This window comes from Trichosporon asahii (genome assembly GCF_000293215.1).
Source record: "Trichosporon asahii var. asahii CBS 2479 unplaced genomic scaffold scaffold00002, whole genome shotgun sequence".
Taxonomy (NCBI): Eukaryota; Fungi; Basidiomycota; class Tremellomycetes; order Trichosporonales; family Trichosporonaceae; genus Trichosporon; species Trichosporon asahii.
Window position 1 is genome coordinate 953026 of NW_014040922.1, and position 18218 is coordinate 971243.

General features: G+C 59.8%; 7 protein-coding genes across 7 annotated transcripts; 3 read left to right on the forward strand and 4 right to left on the reverse strand.

Moving 5' to 3' along the window:
- Nucleotides 1-61: 61 nt before the first annotated feature.
- A1Q1_00315 (uncharacterized protein) lies at nt 62-2792 on the reverse strand (the record flags this gene model as incomplete). Its single annotated transcript, XM_014329013.1, has 3 exons — nt 62-1291; nt 1361-1556; nt 1600-2792. The coding sequence occupies 3 exons, from the start codon at nt 2790-2792 to the stop codon at nt 62-64; spliced, it is 2619 nt and encodes an 872-aa protein (XP_014184488.1).
- Nucleotides 2793-3194: 402 nt separating this feature from the next.
- A1Q1_00316 (uncharacterized protein) lies at nt 3195-3880 on the reverse strand (the record flags this gene model as incomplete). Its single annotated transcript, XM_014329014.1, has 2 exons — nt 3195-3239; nt 3296-3880. 2 exons carry the CDS (start codon nt 3878-3880, stop codon nt 3195-3197), a joined length of 630 nt encoding a protein of 209 aa, XP_014184489.1.
- A 2622-nt stretch (nt 3881-6502) lies between these two features.
- A1Q1_00317 (uncharacterized protein) lies at nt 6503-8122 on the forward strand (the record flags this gene model as incomplete). The annotated part of the gene is made up of 1 exon (XM_014329015.1): nt 6503-8122. One exon carries the CDS (start codon nt 6503-6505, stop codon nt 8120-8122), a length of 1620 nt encoding a protein of 539 aa, XP_014184490.1.
- A 294-nt stretch (nt 8123-8416) lies between these two features.
- A1Q1_00318 (transposable element- crypton-Cn1) lies at nt 8417-11224 on the reverse strand (the record flags this gene model as incomplete). The annotated part of the gene is made up of 4 exons (XM_014329016.1): nt 8417-9434; nt 9554-10340; nt 10384-11085; nt 11185-11224. The coding sequence occupies 4 exons, from the start codon at nt 11222-11224 to the stop codon at nt 8417-8419; spliced, it is 2547 nt and encodes an 848-aa protein (XP_014184491.1).
- A 520-nt stretch (nt 11225-11744) lies between these two features.
- On the forward strand, nt 11745-12803 carry A1Q1_00319 (uncharacterized protein; the record flags this gene model as incomplete). Its single annotated transcript, XM_014329017.1, has 1 exon — nt 11745-12803. One exon carries the CDS (start codon nt 11745-11747, stop codon nt 12801-12803), a length of 1059 nt encoding a protein of 352 aa, XP_014184492.1.
- Nucleotides 12804-12910: 107 nt separating this feature from the next.
- Nucleotides 12911-16405, forward strand: A1Q1_00320 (retrotransposon nucleocapsid protein; the record flags this gene model as incomplete). Its single annotated transcript, XM_014329018.1, has 1 exon — nt 12911-16405. The coding sequence occupies one exon, from the start codon at nt 12911-12913 to the stop codon at nt 16403-16405; it is 3495 nt and encodes a 1164-aa protein (XP_014184493.1).
- Nucleotides 16406-16462: 57 nt separating this feature from the next.
- Nucleotides 16463-17986, reverse strand: A1Q1_00321 (uncharacterized protein; the record flags this gene model as incomplete). The annotated part of the gene is made up of 1 exon (XM_014329019.1): nt 16463-17986. One exon carries the CDS (start codon nt 17984-17986, stop codon nt 16463-16465), a length of 1524 nt encoding a protein of 507 aa, XP_014184494.1.
- Between the last annotated feature and the right edge of the window lie 232 nt (nt 17987-18218).

The window sequence follows — 18218 nt, forward strand, 5'->3', positions numbered from 1 at the left end:
TCGTCTGAGCTCTCCGCTTATCTGCCCTGCCCAAGCTCGCATGCTCTGAGGAAAGAGAGCCTTAGGGATCCTTATAGTTCACCTTGCGCCTGACTCTCCCTCTCGCACTGCGGCCCAGAGTTCCGTCCGCGACGCCCGCCTCGGCACGGTCCTCCTCCGTCTCCAGCTCTGAGGGGAGTTTCAATTTCGCTCGTCTCTCGCGACGGGCACGCAGGACTTCCGTTTGGCGCATGGCCCATTGTTTGTGCGAGGCGGCGGCGCGGAGGTCGGCGAGCTGCGCGCGGGCGGCGGTGTAGGCTGAATGCGGGTCGGGCTTGGCGTCGGGCTTGACGGTGTCCTCGGAAACCGGTTCGGCGGGATACTCGATAGGAGGCTCGGCGGTGGGATCGACGTCCATAGCGTCAGAGGCACCGTTGGCTGATGGCGCGATGGGCTCGGCGGGCTGCTCGGGTTGCGACTCGGGCTCAGCAGCTCCGGCGTTAGGCGCAGGTCTCTCGGCCTCTCGCTCGGGTATCCCGGTCGCTGGTTCCGCAGAGGGAGCCTCGGTGGCTGCAGGAGTTTCGGCATCTGCTGAGGACTCAGCAGGCTGTTCCGTCGTTGGAGCCGGCCCGGCAGAGGCAGCGTTAGGTTCATTGGCTTCAGGAGCGGAGTCATCGTTCGCAGCAGCGTCCTCGACAGGCGCTTCCTCCTTTGCCTCTCCAGTCTGCGTGTCGGTCGATGTCTCGACGGCATGCTCGGGTGCTTCGGTCGTGGGCTCGGGTTGAGCAGCCGTCTGAGGGGCGGGCGCCTCGGTCATCTCGGCGTCAGAAGCTGGTGCGTCGATCGCTTTCTGGTTCGCGTCATCAGTCGTCGTCTCAGGCTGAATAGGGGCGCTGTCTTTGGCCGCGTCGTTGCCGTTGACGATCGGCTCGTCAACCTTGACAGCTTCGCCGTTGCCGTTGGTGGTCGTTTCGAGCCACGGCTCCTCGCCCAGACTCGCGAGTACTAGACCGACAGCCGCCTCGGGAACGAGTACATCCTGGATGAAGTGACGTCGCTCCTTCTCGCCAAGTGCCTCGAAGCGCTCGGACCCCTTTTCCTCCTTGATCCACTCGGTGATGATCTCACCGATCTCAGCCGTCTCGTCCTCCGTGAGGTCTCCGTACTCGGCAACGTTGCTGAGCGTTGCAGGAGACGTCCAGAAAAGATCCGCGCGCCATCGAGCTGGCTCGTACTCATCCTTCATCACAAGGCGGAGGTACGGCAGGACATGCCGTACGCGCTCGACGAAGGCCGAGTCGCCGTCAGCCGACTTCTCCGGCACGGTGATCGCGTATTGTCCCAGCTGTCATTAGTTGAGGCGCTGCGCAAAGCAACTCACGCTGCAAGTGGCAATGGCATCCTCAGGCAGGAAGACGATGTCGCGTCTCCGTACAGTCCGCGCCTTACTGCTGCCACGCTCGAGGACAACATAGCGGTCGCGGTCGGACGCGTTCTGTGCGGCCTCAAACTCGTTGAGAATGGCCACAAAGAAGTTGTGGTTTTGTCGGACAACACAGGTGCTTCCAGGCTCGACGCTGACTGTCAGCTCATGCCAATAGATCAACTGTGTGTACTTACCCCGACGGTAGAACTGACGGCTCAAACCTCCTCGCGCTCTGCTCGCCTCGCCTCGACTTCGGCGTCGGACTGCCCGGTGGCGGGGTCAAGGAAGCAGATCGACGCTTCAGGACCTTGTCGAGGGTCATCTCGTCGTCTTCGTCGTCCACATACGTCTGCGACGATTTGGCCAAGCTGGTGAAGCTTCCGTTCATGAGAGCAGCCGTCTGGAGCTTATCGAAGATAGCGGCGGGGTCTTTCTTCCCTCTCCCGGGGACGTGCTTCGATGGTGTCTTCTTCGCCGATAACGTCACGCGCGAGCTGGATGCGACGGGTTCCTCCTCGTCCGTGGACATGTAGCCAGACTTGGCCTTCGCGACCGCGTTGGTACTGGCGCGCTTCCGCTTGGTCTTGGGCTTCGGTGCTGCTTCGCCGTCGAGGAACCGCTCGCCTTCCTCCTTCGGCTCATCCCTCGAGGGTAGCTTAGCGGGGAGAGATTTCCGCGCTCGTTTTGCTTTCGGCTTGGAACTCGAGGGCGCAGAGGGCGTTGATGACCGCGGCGCAGTCCGCTTCGTCGCCCGGCTTGGAGCGCTCTTCGACTCAGCGTCCTTCCGTGCGCCAGCCGTTGGCCGACGCGCTCGCTTGGGCATGGCCTCTGGAGTCGACGCGCGCGATGCATCGGATTCAGGCTCCGAGTCAGACGGAGCAGGTGACGATAATGGCGAATCGGCGTCGTCTTTCCCTCGAGGCGTCCCCCTGGGCGCACTCGCCGCAGCTGACTTCCGGGAACGCTTCGGGGTCGGCGCCGGACTCGATAACGGCGAGGATCGTTTCTTGCCGTTCTTGGCCGCGGTGGTCTCCTCCTTTGACGACTTGGCCTTGTTCATGGTACCGCGACGAGCTTTCGGGGCTGGTGCCTTCCTCGGCGTGGCTTCCGGCGTGCTAAGCGGTGAGTCCTCCCGCATCTGAACAGGCCGTGGTCGCCGGGAGTAAGTCACCAGCTTTCCCTTGGGTCGTGCGAAGTGAGAGATGGTCGGGGGAGCTGGAGAGGGAAGGGATGGGACTGGAGAAGGTGAGGCGGGAGGAGGCGTCGCCTCCGAGCGGTCCGGCGGTGGGGACGGTGATGATGATGACCTCGATGGAGAAGGTGCGTCCTCGTTGCCCATGCTGGACAGTGACGAGGTCGAGGGTGACCTGGACATCGACGACGCCATGGTGTGTCACGGAGAGGGCGTCGGTGTGTGGATGCGAGGAAGATTAGTTGCACTGTTGTGAGCAGATAGCGAGGGTGTGACTTCGGTCCACCTCCACCGCGCGCGTGCACCGTGGGCCACTGTTGTTTTCGCCCCCCATTCTGCATTCTGCACCCGGCGACGCGCTCCTCTCATCTCACCCCGCCCACTACTCTCTCTAGCTGCAAGCATATCAGCATTCCATTCCTGTGCCGTAATGCATCAACGAGCCGGATAGTGCACGGAATGCAAAGCATATCAAGGAATGGGCCAGCAATATAGGTAACTGTACATGCAGGAATCTCTAGGGACTACAATGGACTATAGCTACAGCTGTCGAGAGCGAGGTCACGGAAATCGGGCGGTCGAAGGGTTGTATTATCGCTACAGCGGTTGAAGAAGGCGAGGAATCGAGTTGGACTTTGGAAGCTGTCGAAGACTGGTTAAAATGGCTTCACAGAGAGCTGATAGTCGAAGTAACTTACACTCCCTAGATCACTGGGCTTGTCGCCCTCTCTGTCCACGGTCAATGGAAGTAAAGGGGCAGGTGATGCGGAGACGTTGACAACGGCGTTCGGGGTGGCGATGAGAGGCGAAGCGGGAGACGAGTCTCCCGAGTCGCCGCTGCTGCGTCGGGTCGTGTCCGGGTCGTCTTCCGTATTCTGCAGCTCGGGGGCGCTACGATCAACGTTACCGACTGCGACTGTCATCGAAGGCGACAGCTGTCCACGGTCCAGAAGCACGAGATCGTTCACGAGACGGTGTGGTTGCGGCTTATGCGGTTTAGCCGGCGCTTCGCGCACATAACTGAGCTCCGATGCAGAGATGGATGCCGTCGAGACATGAGATGACAAGTTCTCCTCCGGTTCATCGACGTGTAGGCTCTTGCTGTAGTTGACGAGAGCGCCCGTCATCTTGTACTCCATGCTCAACATCTGCGCAGTGAACTCGCGGTCGACGTCCTCGAGTTGTCGCGTGAGCTCGACGAGGCTCTGAATCACATGCCTTTCGCGCACCGACAGGCCGACCATATACGCTGCTGTTGATGTCAGCTGGGCTGCAACCCACATTGAGGAGTGGGGCACAGTGGGGAGCCTTTGAGGGAATACTCCGCTGCTGCGGAGACTCGCGAGACAGAGTCTGTGGTCGGGTGCTGCGGACCGGCCCAATTGAGACGTGGTGCAACTGCTACTTACGGAGATGTGATATGAAGAGCTCATCCTTGGCGGAGAGACCGGCCCTGGGCATGCTGGGAAGCAGACGGCGATGGTCGGTGGTGTCGCACAAAAGCAAAGCAGTAGTTGGGTAGTCGAGCAGATGGCAATAGGGAGCAAGTGCGAAGAGACAAGAGGGAAGAAAGGCGGTCGGAGGGTGCAAGCCGAGTTAAGTGGTGGCGAAGAAGCGACTAGTGGTAGTGAGGGCTGGTGGCCATGGGGAAGTAATGTGGTGTGGGGTGGTCGTCGGCTGTGGGCGTGTGCGCTTGCGGGGAGGAGGGAAAGACTACTGTCGCGCTACGAGCAGGCAGTTGAATAGCTCTGCACGATGTCGTGCCCCCCAACGACAGGCAGGCGAGCAACTGTGTAGCAAGTGCGCGAGTTGGGCAGGCGTTACTGATGGGGGGAAGATGTTGAGGAAGAAGAGATGCACGAGTGCAGGGAGGAGTGTGGACCGGGTCAAAACTGCGGAGATGCATTGACCTGAGAGCGGAGAGTGGGTGTGAGGTAGTGCGGAGTGCGGGGGTTGGATTACAATGACCTGGCCTGCAGGCCTGGCCTGGTCTCGTCGGGAGGTTTAGAGCTGAAAGAGTCGCAGCCCAGAGCTAGCTTGCACAGGCAAGCATTCCCAACAGCCGCGGCTACCGAGCAACCCCCCGAACTCTCTCGTCATCCTCCACACTCGTAGCAACCCTCTGCCCCTTTGGCCCCTCTGCTTTTCCGCATTCTGCTGTAGCGCGGTTTGTCACCGTCCAGGGTCTGGCAAAGGACACCATGTGCAGGGCCATCGTGATCGCATGAGCAACCCATCGTAACTGGCTGGCTCTTGCCCGAGTACTCCAAAGGCACCCCCTGCTCCAGCGATTCTCACCACCTCAACGATGATCGGTGTCAATCCCGGTCACCTGTGCACTCCACGCCGGTGCCATTCTGGGAACATGCATCCGCATTACCAGCGATCAACAACGATCGAGACCGAGACGCAGCTGGCTGCGCATTGGGGCATCGGCGGCTCGTTGCCCGGCCGGCTACACCGGCATACCGGCTCATCCCCGACCCTTCATCTCACCTGCACCGTGGCTGTTTCGCTGGCTTAGCATGCTTAGCAACATAGCAACAGCTCTAACCTCATTCCGCAAACCGCCATCTGCTAATCAGCCGTACGCCTCAAGAGTCCAGACTACGCCGCATCCGTCATGCATGACTTCACAGCTTGAAGTTGCATAGAGCTGCAAGCTGCAGACTAATTTTGCCACCCAGCTCCGGTCTCCGATTCCACCCCAGCGCTGCGCGCCATGACGTCTACACTACATTGGCCCCCAGGAGTCGACCGACCCTCGGGCAAGTGTTGGACTAGGAGCATCGCGTACTACTGCATTACCCTCGCCCGTGACGCCGGGTAACGCTTGTCAAGTTCCGCCACCCACTCTACGCGACACCCACTCTTGCGGCCCTCACCGAACAGATAAGCCTGCCACTTCTACAGTATATGACTGTATGAAATGACGTGCGGTCGGCCCTGGATCCAGGCTGGATCCGGTTTCTATGGGGATCCAGATCTGATTTGATTCCGTCCACTGTACTGCACCTCCACCTGCACCTCCACCCGATTTTGCTCCCGTCTCCTCCACCGCCCGCTATCTTATCTTGTCATCATGCATCATCCATCTCCTCCGTTCGCTCTCTCCACCGGCAGCATCTATAGCTCTCCTTCCAAGATCTTCTCTCTACAAGACCATCGTTCGCAGTGAACCTGTTCTCATTGTCCTTCAGGCATCTCTGCTCTCTTGCCGTCGACCCCTCGCCCTCGTTCCAGGCCCACACAAGTCCATTTGGCCACACAACATTCCTGAAGACGGAGGTCACAAGATGGAAGGGGGCAACGGTTCGTCGCATCTCGCCCTGCGCCCTCAAGGACATCAAGGACGTCACTGGTGTGAGAGCAGAGGACTAGCGGAATTTGACAGATTCCGCTGGTTTCCGCCAAGGTTGATTGAATGAGTACGCCGAGTGTTCATCCTGCGCCTTCATGTGTACGCCGAGTGTTCATCCTGCGCCTCTTGTGTGCTGCTTCGAACGTCATTGCACTTGGAGCAGAGAGAGCTGGGCTTTCTCAAGGAATGGGGCGAGACTGCAAGATCCCATCTGTGTACTCGCCAGTCTACATGCCCCGAGTGGTGGGGAATATGATGCGATCGCGACGTCACGAGCTGTCCGCACCAGCCTTGCACCATTGCGCCCTACGCTCCAGGCAAGAGACTCGACCGAGATCGTACTCGTTCTAGCACTTAATAAAGGACCCTCCTTGCCACCCACCTCGTCTCTTCCTCTCTATCTCTCACTTCACCATCAAGATCACCACCCCTTCCTCCCCACCCATCCTTCCTCGCCTCACCCTCTCACGACCTCTCTCGCCCCTACTCGCTAGCCAGGCCGGCCCTGGCTCGACCTCGAATCGACCACCTACTACCGTCAACCATGCCTCGCATCGTTCGCAACCGCCCTACCTGGGCTTCAGCCTCCGCTTCCTCGGACACCGAGTCCGACTCCGAAAGCGGTGTCAAGACACAGGCGTCCACGAAGAAGATTGCTAAGCCCCGTACTTATGCTAGGAAGAGCAACGTCCGTTCGCGCGCGGCCAAGGCGCCCATTTTCAAGGACGGCGAGCAGCTCGAACTCGACTCTGAGAACGAGGAGCTCGTGATCTCGAACCCCTCGCTGCCAGGCATTGGCACTACTATCATCCTCTCGGACTCTGAAGAGGAGCAGCCTCTGTCGCAGATCAAGGCCAAGACCAAGGAGAACACGGTCGGCAATACGCCTACGAAGGAGAAGACGCTCGAGATCGACCAGGACCAGGAGCAGCAGCCCATGGATGTGGACGTCGACGACGGCCACGTTCAGGAGAAGCAGGCCTCGCAGAAGCAGGTTTCGGAGGCGCATGGCCAGGAGGAGGAGGACGAGCTCCACTCTGACGACGAGCCCGAGGACGTCAAGGGCAGCACCAACAAGCACACCCTCATTAACGACCGTTTCTACTCGGCTTCGCCCCCCCTCACGTCCATTGACACCTGCGACGAGTTGCAGGATGCTCTGGCTCACACCACCATCTCCAAGCCAACTGTCAAGCCCAAGCGTGGCTGTTCCGCGAAGAAGACCGCCAAGAAGGTCGGCGGCAATACCTCGACCGCCTCGTCGCCGGCTCGCTTCGCCCCTTATGGCCGTGCCCGTCCTCGCCCTCGCGCAAGCTCCGTCGGCAGCATCGGCACGGGCGATGAGGACGTCGGCATCCCCCAGGCTCCGCGTCGCCTGCCTCAGCGCTACCTCACCAGCCAGGAGGTCGACCTCATGATTGCCCGCCTGGAGGCGATCCGCCCCGAGATCAGCAAGCCCAACGGCCCTTCGGGGAAGGCGATTTATGCCGATCTGCTCGCCTCCATCGATGTCAAGCCCGGTACTCGCGTCATTTTCCCCAGCATCCCCGCGCGTGTCGGCCCCCACTTGCTCCGCGGCTACGCCGCCACCGTTCCCGAGAACAAAACCCCTGCCGGCCTCATGAAGGCCTTCGGCGCCGGTCCCGGCGACCCCGCGTTGATGCCCATCGCCGATGTCACCACTTTCTCATTCAAGAAGAAGGACGAAGACGTTACGTTCAACACCGCCACACCGGTCGTCGCACCAACTACCAAGCTGTGGACCGTGAGTTCTCTTCTCGAGTGGCAGTCGGATTCTGTCGGATTTTGCCAGTTTCCGACAAGGTCCAACTCAGTCCAGCCTCCTCTACCACCCCTGCTGACATCTCTCCAGGCCATCGAGGATTCCGCCGAGCACTTCCTCCCACACTTCCCGCCCTGTGCGCATTGCGTTAAGATCGGCAACCTCGCTTGCTTCTACGACCATCGCACTCAAAGCACCAAGCAAACCTGCGTCCCCTGCACGCGCGTCAACTTGTCTTGCGAATGGGCGAAGGTCAGCCCCCGTCACGAGCAGGATCTCGCGATGAAGGAGCTCCAGGGCCTCGCGGCCGGTGCCGGCGCCGACCCCGACCGCGTCAAGTCCGCTACGGCGTCGTACAACAAGGCCAAACGGAGCGCGTGAAGCTGTGTGGCCTCGCCTTTTCTCGTTCTCGTAGTTTGCAAGTCGGCGTGTTCCAGTTCGCAAGTTGGTGAGTGTGAGTGAGTGGCGAAAAACTCCGAAAATCCATATCAAGTCTCATACATAGTGCAGTCCTCCGTTCGTAGTCAGTCTTAGTCTTAGTCTTCTTAGTGCTGCGATGAATGTAGATTCTCAGCCGAACATATGTTGCGGCGAGCTTCATTTTGTCAACTAACAAACTAACATACTTCTTTCTGAGATACTTATAACACGCGACACCAGATGAGAACGATGGCACTACACACAGGCGATTGCCGATTTGAGATTCTCTTTGTTCCGCAGAAAGCGGGCGAGTTGCTTGAGTGACATGCTGTTCTGCTTTTGCCTTATCCTCTCCAATACGGCAACACTGTCCTCAATGGACCGATGGTAGTCCTTGTGAATCATCTGCACAGCTTCAATTATGACCTTACGATCATTCCAGAAGCGCGCTTCATTCTGTGAGGGGAACTTGGGCTTGACTCCGTTGTCGTAGATCGTAGATATGGGGGGGCGTCCATGTAGACCAACAGTGTATTCTTGCCAAACTACGCGAACGTTCTTCAGGCCACGAGCAAGTATATCAGCTTTGGGTTGAGGGGCAGCGGCGGTAGGCGTAGTCGTAGTCGGCGTTGCAAGAACGGGTGCCCGGAGATCAATGGATGTCGTTGTTGGGAGTTGCTGTACGGGTATCGCGGAGAGAGGAAGCGGGGCAGGCGGAGGGGGCGTGGGCAGAGGTAAAGGTGGTGGTTCGGAGGCGGTATCAGAGGGGTTGTTGAAGATTTCATTGCACGACTTTGAGAAACCCAATGCAAGCTTCTGCAGGGCGACTTGGTAATTGACGATTTGATGCTGCAGATTGTGAAGGACTGTGCCATGGCCGTCTTGCTTGTAGTTGAGCTCTCCCGCTTGCTTGATAACGCTGTCTAAGCTGACAGACAAAACAGACTGCCCAGAGAGGAGACGATCCAGTTGAGCGCGCTGCTCAGACCGTTGGGATCTGATAGCATCAGCGATCGCCGGCTGTAGTTCCTCCAGCGTACTGTTGATGTGATAGGTCGAGCCAGACTGTGTAGCCTCCAGGGCATGCTTCTCCCATTGGAGGTATTCAGCACTGTGGAAGAAGGGCTCCTGCCAGATGAACAGCTCGGGATACGTCTTGCGAAGGTGAGGGGCGTCTTGCAGGAAGACGGAACGGAGCTCCTTCATCATGGCCAGGAAGTTTTTACCCTGGAGATCCTCACGCGCGTGCGAAACATCCTCGTACAGACGGAGACTGCTTGTTAGCGAGCAACTCGACTGGGTCTGGGTCTGTTCGGTCTCTCAAGAGCGTAACAGCCTCTTTCGGAAACTATCAGATTCCGACAGTTTCCGAGAAGGTTAACGGGCACTCACCGACTCTCAATCTGGGGGAACACCTTGCGTTGAAGGTTGTCGGGAACAGGAACAGCACGGGGAAGGTAGTAGTCGGTGTGCAGTTCAGGATTGAAACCTGCCATCGCGTGCAGCACGGGGCGGGACATATGTGTGAGATAGACGTTCTCCATGACCTGGGTGCCGTTCTTCCAGCGCCCATGCTTGCAGATCTGCGCCTCGGTGCACCCCGCAGCTTCGGCGCGACGGGCTCCAGTCTTGCGCATGAGGTGGGTCTTTTGCGCAGTTGCAACCTTCGCATATGCCAATGCTTTGCCAAAGGCGTCGAGGTGGGTCTGGTAAGGAAGCGGCTCCTGTGAGTTGCGGGGCGACGGAGCCATGTACTCCTTATACCAATGCTCCCTCTTTGCCATGCTCGGGAAGTTGTCGTCACTGTGCTCAAAGGTCTCGCCCATGTGATGGAATCGGACGTAGAGGTGCAGAGCCAAGAAGGCCACAGGGCACATGCTGACGTCACGGTGGCGGAGCATGCTTGCGTATTCTGTCTTTCCGAACTGATTGTTCTTGCCGTGGTTGAGGGTAGCGTAGAAGACACGGAAAGGCGTCGCCGACGTGTCATTCTCCATCTCGTACATGCCCCAATCCATCAGACGGGTCTTCGCATATTCGTCGCAGCGCATCATTCCTGCAATTGCAGTGGAACAGAGAAACGCGTCGCGGATGCCTTCAGGGGAGTTGCTCTCGTACATGAAGTAGTCGAAGAAGTCGCGCAACTGCTGGTGCGTGGTGAAGCCATCCATGATACCACCTGTTCATTAGCTCAACGGAATCCGGCGGAATCCGATACGCACCACGGCCAGGATCAACGCTGTAGTAAATATCACGCGCTCGCTGCAGACGAGTGATAGCAAATGTAAGCGCTTTGACAGGCCCCATACGGGGATGGGCATTCCTGTTGATTCCCTTGTTCGATTGGATCGACCACAAGTCCACGATGGCACAGATCCAAGTGTCGACGCCCTTGTAGCGGAGGACAGAGTTCCAGATACGAGCGCGGACCTCCTTCTCGCGGAGCACAATGGCATCTTTTGCTGAGGTCGCGGCTGCCTGATCCTTGGCAGCAGCAGCAGCCACAGTTGCCTCGGCAACCTGGTTCAGCTTCTTCTTGAAAGTCTCCTTCTTCTGCTTGGAGTCCTGGAAATCGAACATCATTTCATCAGTCACCTCTGTGATCGGAGGCAACTCGGCTCGACGCAGGGCATCGTTTTGCGCCGCTATGTCGTCAGAGGTGTCGGCGACCTCCGCGGCCATGCGCCTCATAAGCTCGTGATCGTCCATGTCGACTTCATCAAGTTGAATAAGGTTGCTACCAATCAGTGACATGTGCGAGGTTACCTGGCTGGACGGTCTCACGACGGCGGCGAGGCGGAGAATTCGACCGACGGTTCCGGACGGCCTCGCGCCGCTGTCGACGTTCTTGCCCGTGTCGGTGGTACTCACGGAGGACGTCGGCTGGGTGGTGCTCGCAGTGCTTCTGGCCTCGTGAACAACGACTGCAGGCGACACTTTGGCCGTTCATGTAACAGGTGTGACCACCACGGCGACAGTAGCTGCACGGGGGGGTGATCTCGTGACCGGTTCGCTCGATCCACTGCCATTGTCGTAGGCCGTGAGGGGTGTGCCGGAATCCATGTTGCCGGTTCTCTTCGTACGCGCGCGCATTCTCCAGTGGTGTTCGTTGCTGCGGGTCGGCGGACTCGATCGAGTCCCGACGCCGGCGAGGCATGATGGTCGGAGGTGAGTAGCGAGCGAAGGATGACGAACAGTACAACACCAACATTCGCCGGTGGAGTCACTCTCGCACGAGACTATCCGACTGGCACAACAGTCCGACGACCATAGTCGGTCGCTGGCGGACCGCCTCCGGAAAGACACCGCCGCCACAGGGGAGAAGGACTACAAGCTCGACCCCAAAGGACTTATCCGCTGGCGAGGCCGGCTGTATGTTCCCGATACCGGCGAATTGAGATTGCGCATTATGGAGGAGAACCATAACGCGCCGATGGCGCCGTCTCTATCCGTAACATAGTCTTGGACGCCTCCATTCGGTCGGCATCCTCACAGAAAAGTACATTCTTCCGGATAAAGAGACACCATACGTCGTCAACTTCGCCCTCGACCTCATCGGTCGACTCCCGAGATCGAAACCCACATGGCCGCCACATCGGGCAACGATCCCACGCCGTCGTCGGCAGGAAGCCAGACGACCCCGGGATCCTCGACGCCCGATCTACCTGAGGGGATCACTCCAGCTATGGCCGCCTTCTTCTCGGCCATGATGGCCCCGCTCCTGGCACAGCGGGCCCCTCCTCCCCCAGTTCCGACTCCCGACGCGGACGAACCCCGCGAACGGGAGCCCGAAATCGAGGGCCCAGCCAAATTCCGGGGTCGCGACGAGGATCGCGCCAAGGCCGAGAAATTCATCGCGGGCTGTCGGAACGTATTCGAAGGTCGTCCCCGCCATTTCAACACAGACCGGAAGAAGATCCGGTACGCGGGGGGGTTGATGAAGGAGCACGCCGAGACTTGGTATCAAGTCCCAATGCAACTGGAGGAGGAGGACCGTCCCGACTGGTTTAACGACATAAACCTATTCTGGAAGGAATTCCGAAAGCATTTCGGTGAAGCCGACCCAAAACAACGCCCTCGGCGAGAGATCGCCCGCGCGCGTCAAACGAGGGACGCCACCTCGTACGTCCGATACTTCCAGGGACTGGTTTTCGAGTTGAATTGGGACATCAACTGCGAGCCCCTGCATAACCAGTTCTATCAAGGATTGTCGGGTCGCATGAAGGACGAATTGTCTCGCGACGAACACCTTCCTGAGCGCACGACCGACCTCATCGCTCGAGTTCTCGAGATCGACGCCCGTCTAACTGCTCGCGCCGAGGATAAGGCGGGAGGCAGAGTCCCGTCCACGGATCGCCACGACGACAGCGAGGACGACAGCCGAGACAAGAAACAAGGCAAGAGGCCCAGCGAAGGGGGCGACGACAAAACCGCGGCGAAGTCGAACAAGAAGCGCCGTACCGACAAAGGTCCGAACGAAGCCGGTAAACCTTTCCGGAACTGGAACCGTACCGCGGACCAGAAGGTCCCCGACGACGAGATGAAACTGCGTCGGGACTATGGCGAATGCCTAGTCTGCGGACACCCGGACCACGAAGCGAAGACATGCCGAAAGGCCTCGGGAAACGGGGTAGGGGCGTGATCCCACGCCCGCCCGTAACCGTCGAGGAGGTGGTGGAGGCCACCCTCTTCGACCCCAACTTGGTCAAGCCTCCCGGTCAACCTCAGATCCTTAATCTGAAGACCGCGATGTCACCGGCCGTCCCCTCCCATATCACGAGGGTGACGACAATGCTACAATTTCCGAATCTCCCGAACGCCCCGGGACCCATTGAGGTGGAAGCCCTAGTGGACACCGGAGCGGACGTCAATTTCATCGACCGTGACTTTCTCATATTAAATGGAGTGCAACCTCTGAAATTGAAACACCCGATTCCCCTGGCAATGGTCGATAGTAGCCGGAATGTCTCCGTCACACATGTCGTGAGACTCCCGGTCTGCTTCGATCGTTTCAAGGAGGAACTCACCTTCTGCGTTTTCCCTCTCAAGGGCTACCAGACGATTTTGGGGATGCCGTTCCTCAAACAATTCGACCCCGACCTTGACTTCCGAAGAGGAGGTATCGCGTCGTTTCCTTATACCCCAGAGGAGGAACCGCCTCTCCCGGAGGTCCCTGCGATCGCGTTCGTATCCGCGCGACAATTCCGGAAGGACTTAGCAGAGGCGGGTCAGTATGGGCTTCTGGCAGCCACAGCTACCATTTCCCCAACTCCGACGATGACGACCACAGAACTACCCGCACAATATGCGGACTTTGCGGACGTCTTCGCGACGGCGGAAATGCGGGGACTACCCCCGAGACGCCCCTTCGATCATCGGATCGAACTGACCGACCCGAACGCGCCGCTTCCGAATTCGAAGCCGTACAAACATTCACCAGCCGAGCTCGAGGCCCTATGGGAATATCTGAATAGGGCCCAGGCGACGGGCGAGATCGTTCGATCCTCGTCACCGGCGAGGTCCTCCGTCCTATTCGTCAAAAAGAAAGACGGCTCCCTACGGGTCTGTATCGATTACCGGGCCCTCAACAAGATCACTAAGAAGAACCGGACCCCCTTACCGTTGATTCCCGAACTCCTAGACCGACTCCGGGAAGCGAAATACTTCGCACGCATCGACTTGGCGGATGCGTACAAACAACTTCGCATGGCAGAAGGGTCCGAATACCTCACGGCTTTCGGTACCCGTTTCGGCTCGTTCGAATACCAGGTCATGCCTTTTGGACTATGCAACGCGCCAGCTACTTTCCAGTCTCTGATCAATACCACCTTCCACGACATGGTAGATCAGTTCGTGGTCGCATACCTGGACGATATCCTCATTTTCTCGCGCACGCTCGAGGAACACGAGGACAACGTGAGGAAGGTCCTGGCCCGGTTGCGGAAGGAGCAACTCTACGCCAAACTGGAGAAATGCGATTTCCTGGCAACCTCGGTCGAGTTCCTCGGGTACATAGTGTCGGCCGACGGTATCGCGATGGACCCGAAGAAGATCGATGCCATACTCGCGTGGCCGACACCAAGAAACGTCAAGGACACACTGTCGTTCCTCGGATTCTGTAACTTCTACCGTCAATTCATACGAAATTACTCGGGCATCGCAGCGCCACTTACCCGACTCACGAGGAAGGACGTGCCGTTCGTGTGGGACGCGACAGCGGAGGAGTCGTTCCAAGCCTTGAAACACGCGTTCACGACCGCGGACATCCTCCGCCACTGCGACCCGAGACTCCCATACCTGTTGGAGACGGACGCGTCCGACTACGCGTACGGGGCGGTCCTATCCCAGGAGTTCGAGGATGGTCTACGGCCCGTCGCTTTCTACTCGAAGAAGTTTACGCCCGCGGAACTCAACTACTCGATCCACAACAAGGAACTCCTTTCCATCGTACGGGCTTTCGAGCACTGGCGGGACTATCTCGAAGGCGCCCAACACAAGGTCAGGGTGATTACCGACCACCAACCGTTGATGTACTTCAACACGAAGCGAGTCTTGGACCGGCAGCAGGCTCGTTGGAGCGTTAGTCTCAGCCGTTTCGACTTCTCCATCGAACATCGGCCCGGGGTGAAGTCCGGCAAGCCCGATGCGCTTTCACGACGGTCCGACCACGCGCTTACAGACGCGGACGCCACGGAGGAGCGAGTCCTCAATCTGTTCGCGGCACAACTGTGGCAACTAGAGTCACTCTCGCACGAGACTATCCGACTGGCACAACAGTCCGACGACCATAGTCGGTCGCTGGCGGACCGCCTCCGGAAAGACACCGCCGCCACAGGGGAGAAGGACTACAAGCTCGACCCCAAAGGACTTATCCGCTGGCGAGGCCGGCTGTATGTTCCCGATACCGGCGAATTGAGATTGCGCATTATGGAGGAGAACCATAACGCGCCGATGGCGGGACACCCTGGCCAGACCGGGACGTGGGAGCTGGTGCGCCGCCACTTCTACTGGCCGGGCCAGCGGGTCGATATCAATCGTTTCGTCGGCTCCTGTCCGACCTGCGCACGGGCGAAGAACGCGCGGGCGAAGCCCGCGGGCCTCCTGAAACCTATCCCCCCGCCGGAGCGCCCGTGGGAGACGGTGACGCTGGACTTCATCACGTCCCTCCCGGACTCGAACGGGCATACGGCGATCCTGGTGATGGTCGACCCTCTTTCCAAGATGGCTAAATTCGAACCATGTGGGAACGATATCGATGCCCCGACCCTGGCCGAGTGCTTTGTGCGACGTGTGGTTTCCCAATTCGGCATCCCGCGAGCACTGATATCGGACAGGGGCCCACAATTCACGTCCCACTTTTGGCGGTCGTTGACCGCCCGCCTGGGGACAAGTTTGAACCTCTCCACGGCTTTCCGTCCACAAGTGGATGGCCAGACAGAGATCGTTAACGGCTGGCTGGGACAGTACCTCCGGTCTTTCTCGTGTTACCAACAGGACGACTGGTGTGACCTCCTTCCGTTAGCCGAATTCGCCTACAACACGTCGGTGCACTCTACGACAGGGGTCTCCCCTTTCTTTGCCATGTATGGGTTCGACCCCCGCGGCGGGGACGAGGCGACGGTCCCCCTGCTAAAACCGGGGGACCGCCGGTTCACCCACCACGACGCACTGGCTAAGGCCGACAAGTTGCGGTCCCTGCACGAATTCCTACGCCGACAGATCGCAATCGCACAAGACATTCACAAGCGGTACTACGATCGACGTCGCACGTCCCCACCACAGTTCAAAGAAGGGGACCTGGTATACCTAGACGCCCGTAACATCAGGGCATCCCGCCCCTCCCGAAAGCTATCGCCCAAGCACCTCGGGCCATTCCCGGTGGACAAAGTCGTTCGCCCGGACGTGTACCGCCTCCGTCTACCTCCCACGATGCGCATCCACCCAGTGTTCGACGTACAATTACTGAAACCAGTGGCTGCGAATCCCTACCCGGGGCGCGTGTTACGGGAGCCGGAGCCGGAGATAGTCGACGGGGAGGAGATGTGGGAGGTTGAGGCCATTACGGACTCGAGGTGGTTTGGGAGAGGGCGACAGAGAGAAGTCCGCTACCACGTACGGTGGAGGGGATTTGGTCCCGAGTACGACACGTGGGAGCCGGCCGCTAATGTGGAGGGGTCAGGTGACTTGGTCTCCGACTTCCACACCCGGCATCCCTCGAAACCTCGACCCCGTCCGCTCCCATAGACGTGTCTGCATAGCCTATGAACAACATCTCTCTGCTCGACCACGACCTCACACATCTCATGGGCCACGCCAGACGGGGGGTTGCACCCCGTGCAAGGCGTGGTTCAGCGCAATACGGAGCCTGTGGACAACATTGTAAGCCCTGCGGTAGTTGGCCCACTCCTCTACGTCTCCTGGAGCGGTTCGGATGAGCGTCCACTGCAGGTCGAGGTGGCGACGTTCGGCCTCATCCAGGAGCCCCCGCAGGCGGAGGGTGTACGCGCGGAGCGTCTCCCCTTCCTGTGCCGGGTACTGATTGAACGGGTTGGCCTCGCGATCGACCGCCCGCTCGATGTTGATCCGCTCACGTTGAAGGCTGGTGTATAGGCCCGCTCGGCCCTGCCACGCCGGCATTCCTTCGCTAGCAGGTCGACGCCCGATGGCGTCCTGCTGTAACGGGCCCTCCACACCGGTGGGAGGGGGCGTCAGGGGACGCCGGCGATCCACCCGATTCGCACCGACGTTCTCGTTGGGCCGCGGGGGGGGCGTCGGGGTATCCCGCGTCATGTCGATGATCGTTGGGGGCCGGGGCGGCACCGATGGAGGGCGGGGCGGCCCGGGCCTTTCAGGTTGGGGCGTCGCCGTCCTAGCACGGTTACGGTTACGGGGCGTCGGGGTGGCCGGTGAACGGCGCCGCGCTCCGCCTCCGAAACCAGGACGGGGTGGGTCGGGCTCTCGCGGCGGCCTTGCTTCGTGACGGACGATGTTCAGCTCCCGGAGTCGAGCCGCTAGGTTGTCCGTCCGCTCGATGGTCGCGGGGTGAGGGTGTGCGTTGGCGGCGGGAGTCCAGAACGGATTGGCGGGGCGCGGGGGCTCCGTGCGGGGCGCTCGGGGCGTCATGTAATACTCGCCCCGATCGGTTTGCCTGACGACGTGGTCCAGATCCATGTCACCCTCGGGGTGACGGTCGCGTTCGCGGGTGACAGCCTCGTCCAGAGCCTGTGCTTGTTCCCACGCCGCCTCGCGTGCCCGCTCGAGTTCTTGCACTCGACCCCGGTGAGCTATACGCTCTCCTTCTCGCCTAGCATCCTCGCGCCTCCGTTCGTCGGCCGCACGGCGCGCTTCCTCGGCGACTAACGCTTCGAAGTCGGCGTCATGGCGGGGGGGATCGGCAGGCCGAGCCTCGACAGGCTGGGGCTCGAGCGCGGGCCCTGGCTGGACGGTCTCACGACGGCGGCGAGGCGGAGAATTCGACCGACGGTTCCGGACGGCCTCGCGCCGCTGTCGACGTTCTTGCCCGTGTCGGTGGTACTCACGGAGGACGTCGGCTGGGTGGTGCTCGCAGTGCTTCTGGCCTCGTGAACAACGACTGCAGGCGACACTTTGGCCGTTCATGTAACAGGTGTGACCACCACGGCGACAGTAGCTGCACGGGGGGGTGATCTCGTGACCGGTTCGCTCGATCCACTGCCATTGTCGTAGGCCGTGAGGGGTGTGCCGGAATCCATGTTGCCGGTTCTCTTCGTACGCGCGCGCATTCTCCAGTGGTGTTCGTTGCTGCGGGTCGGCGGACTCGATCGAGTCCCGACGCCGGCGAGGCATGATGGTCGGAGGTGAGTAGCGAGCGAAGGATGACGAACAGTACAACACCAACATTCGCCGGGATCCAGAGGGTCCTTTTCCCTGCGACAGGGGCGCTCGCCAGCGACGTCACTGTCCTCGCCACCTCACATTGCGCCCTCGCGCCCGTCGTCACTGTCCACCAGGGGACTGCGTTAGATCTCCCTCCTTGCCGCGGACTACCACCACGTGGCACGTCGACGCGGCTGATTTT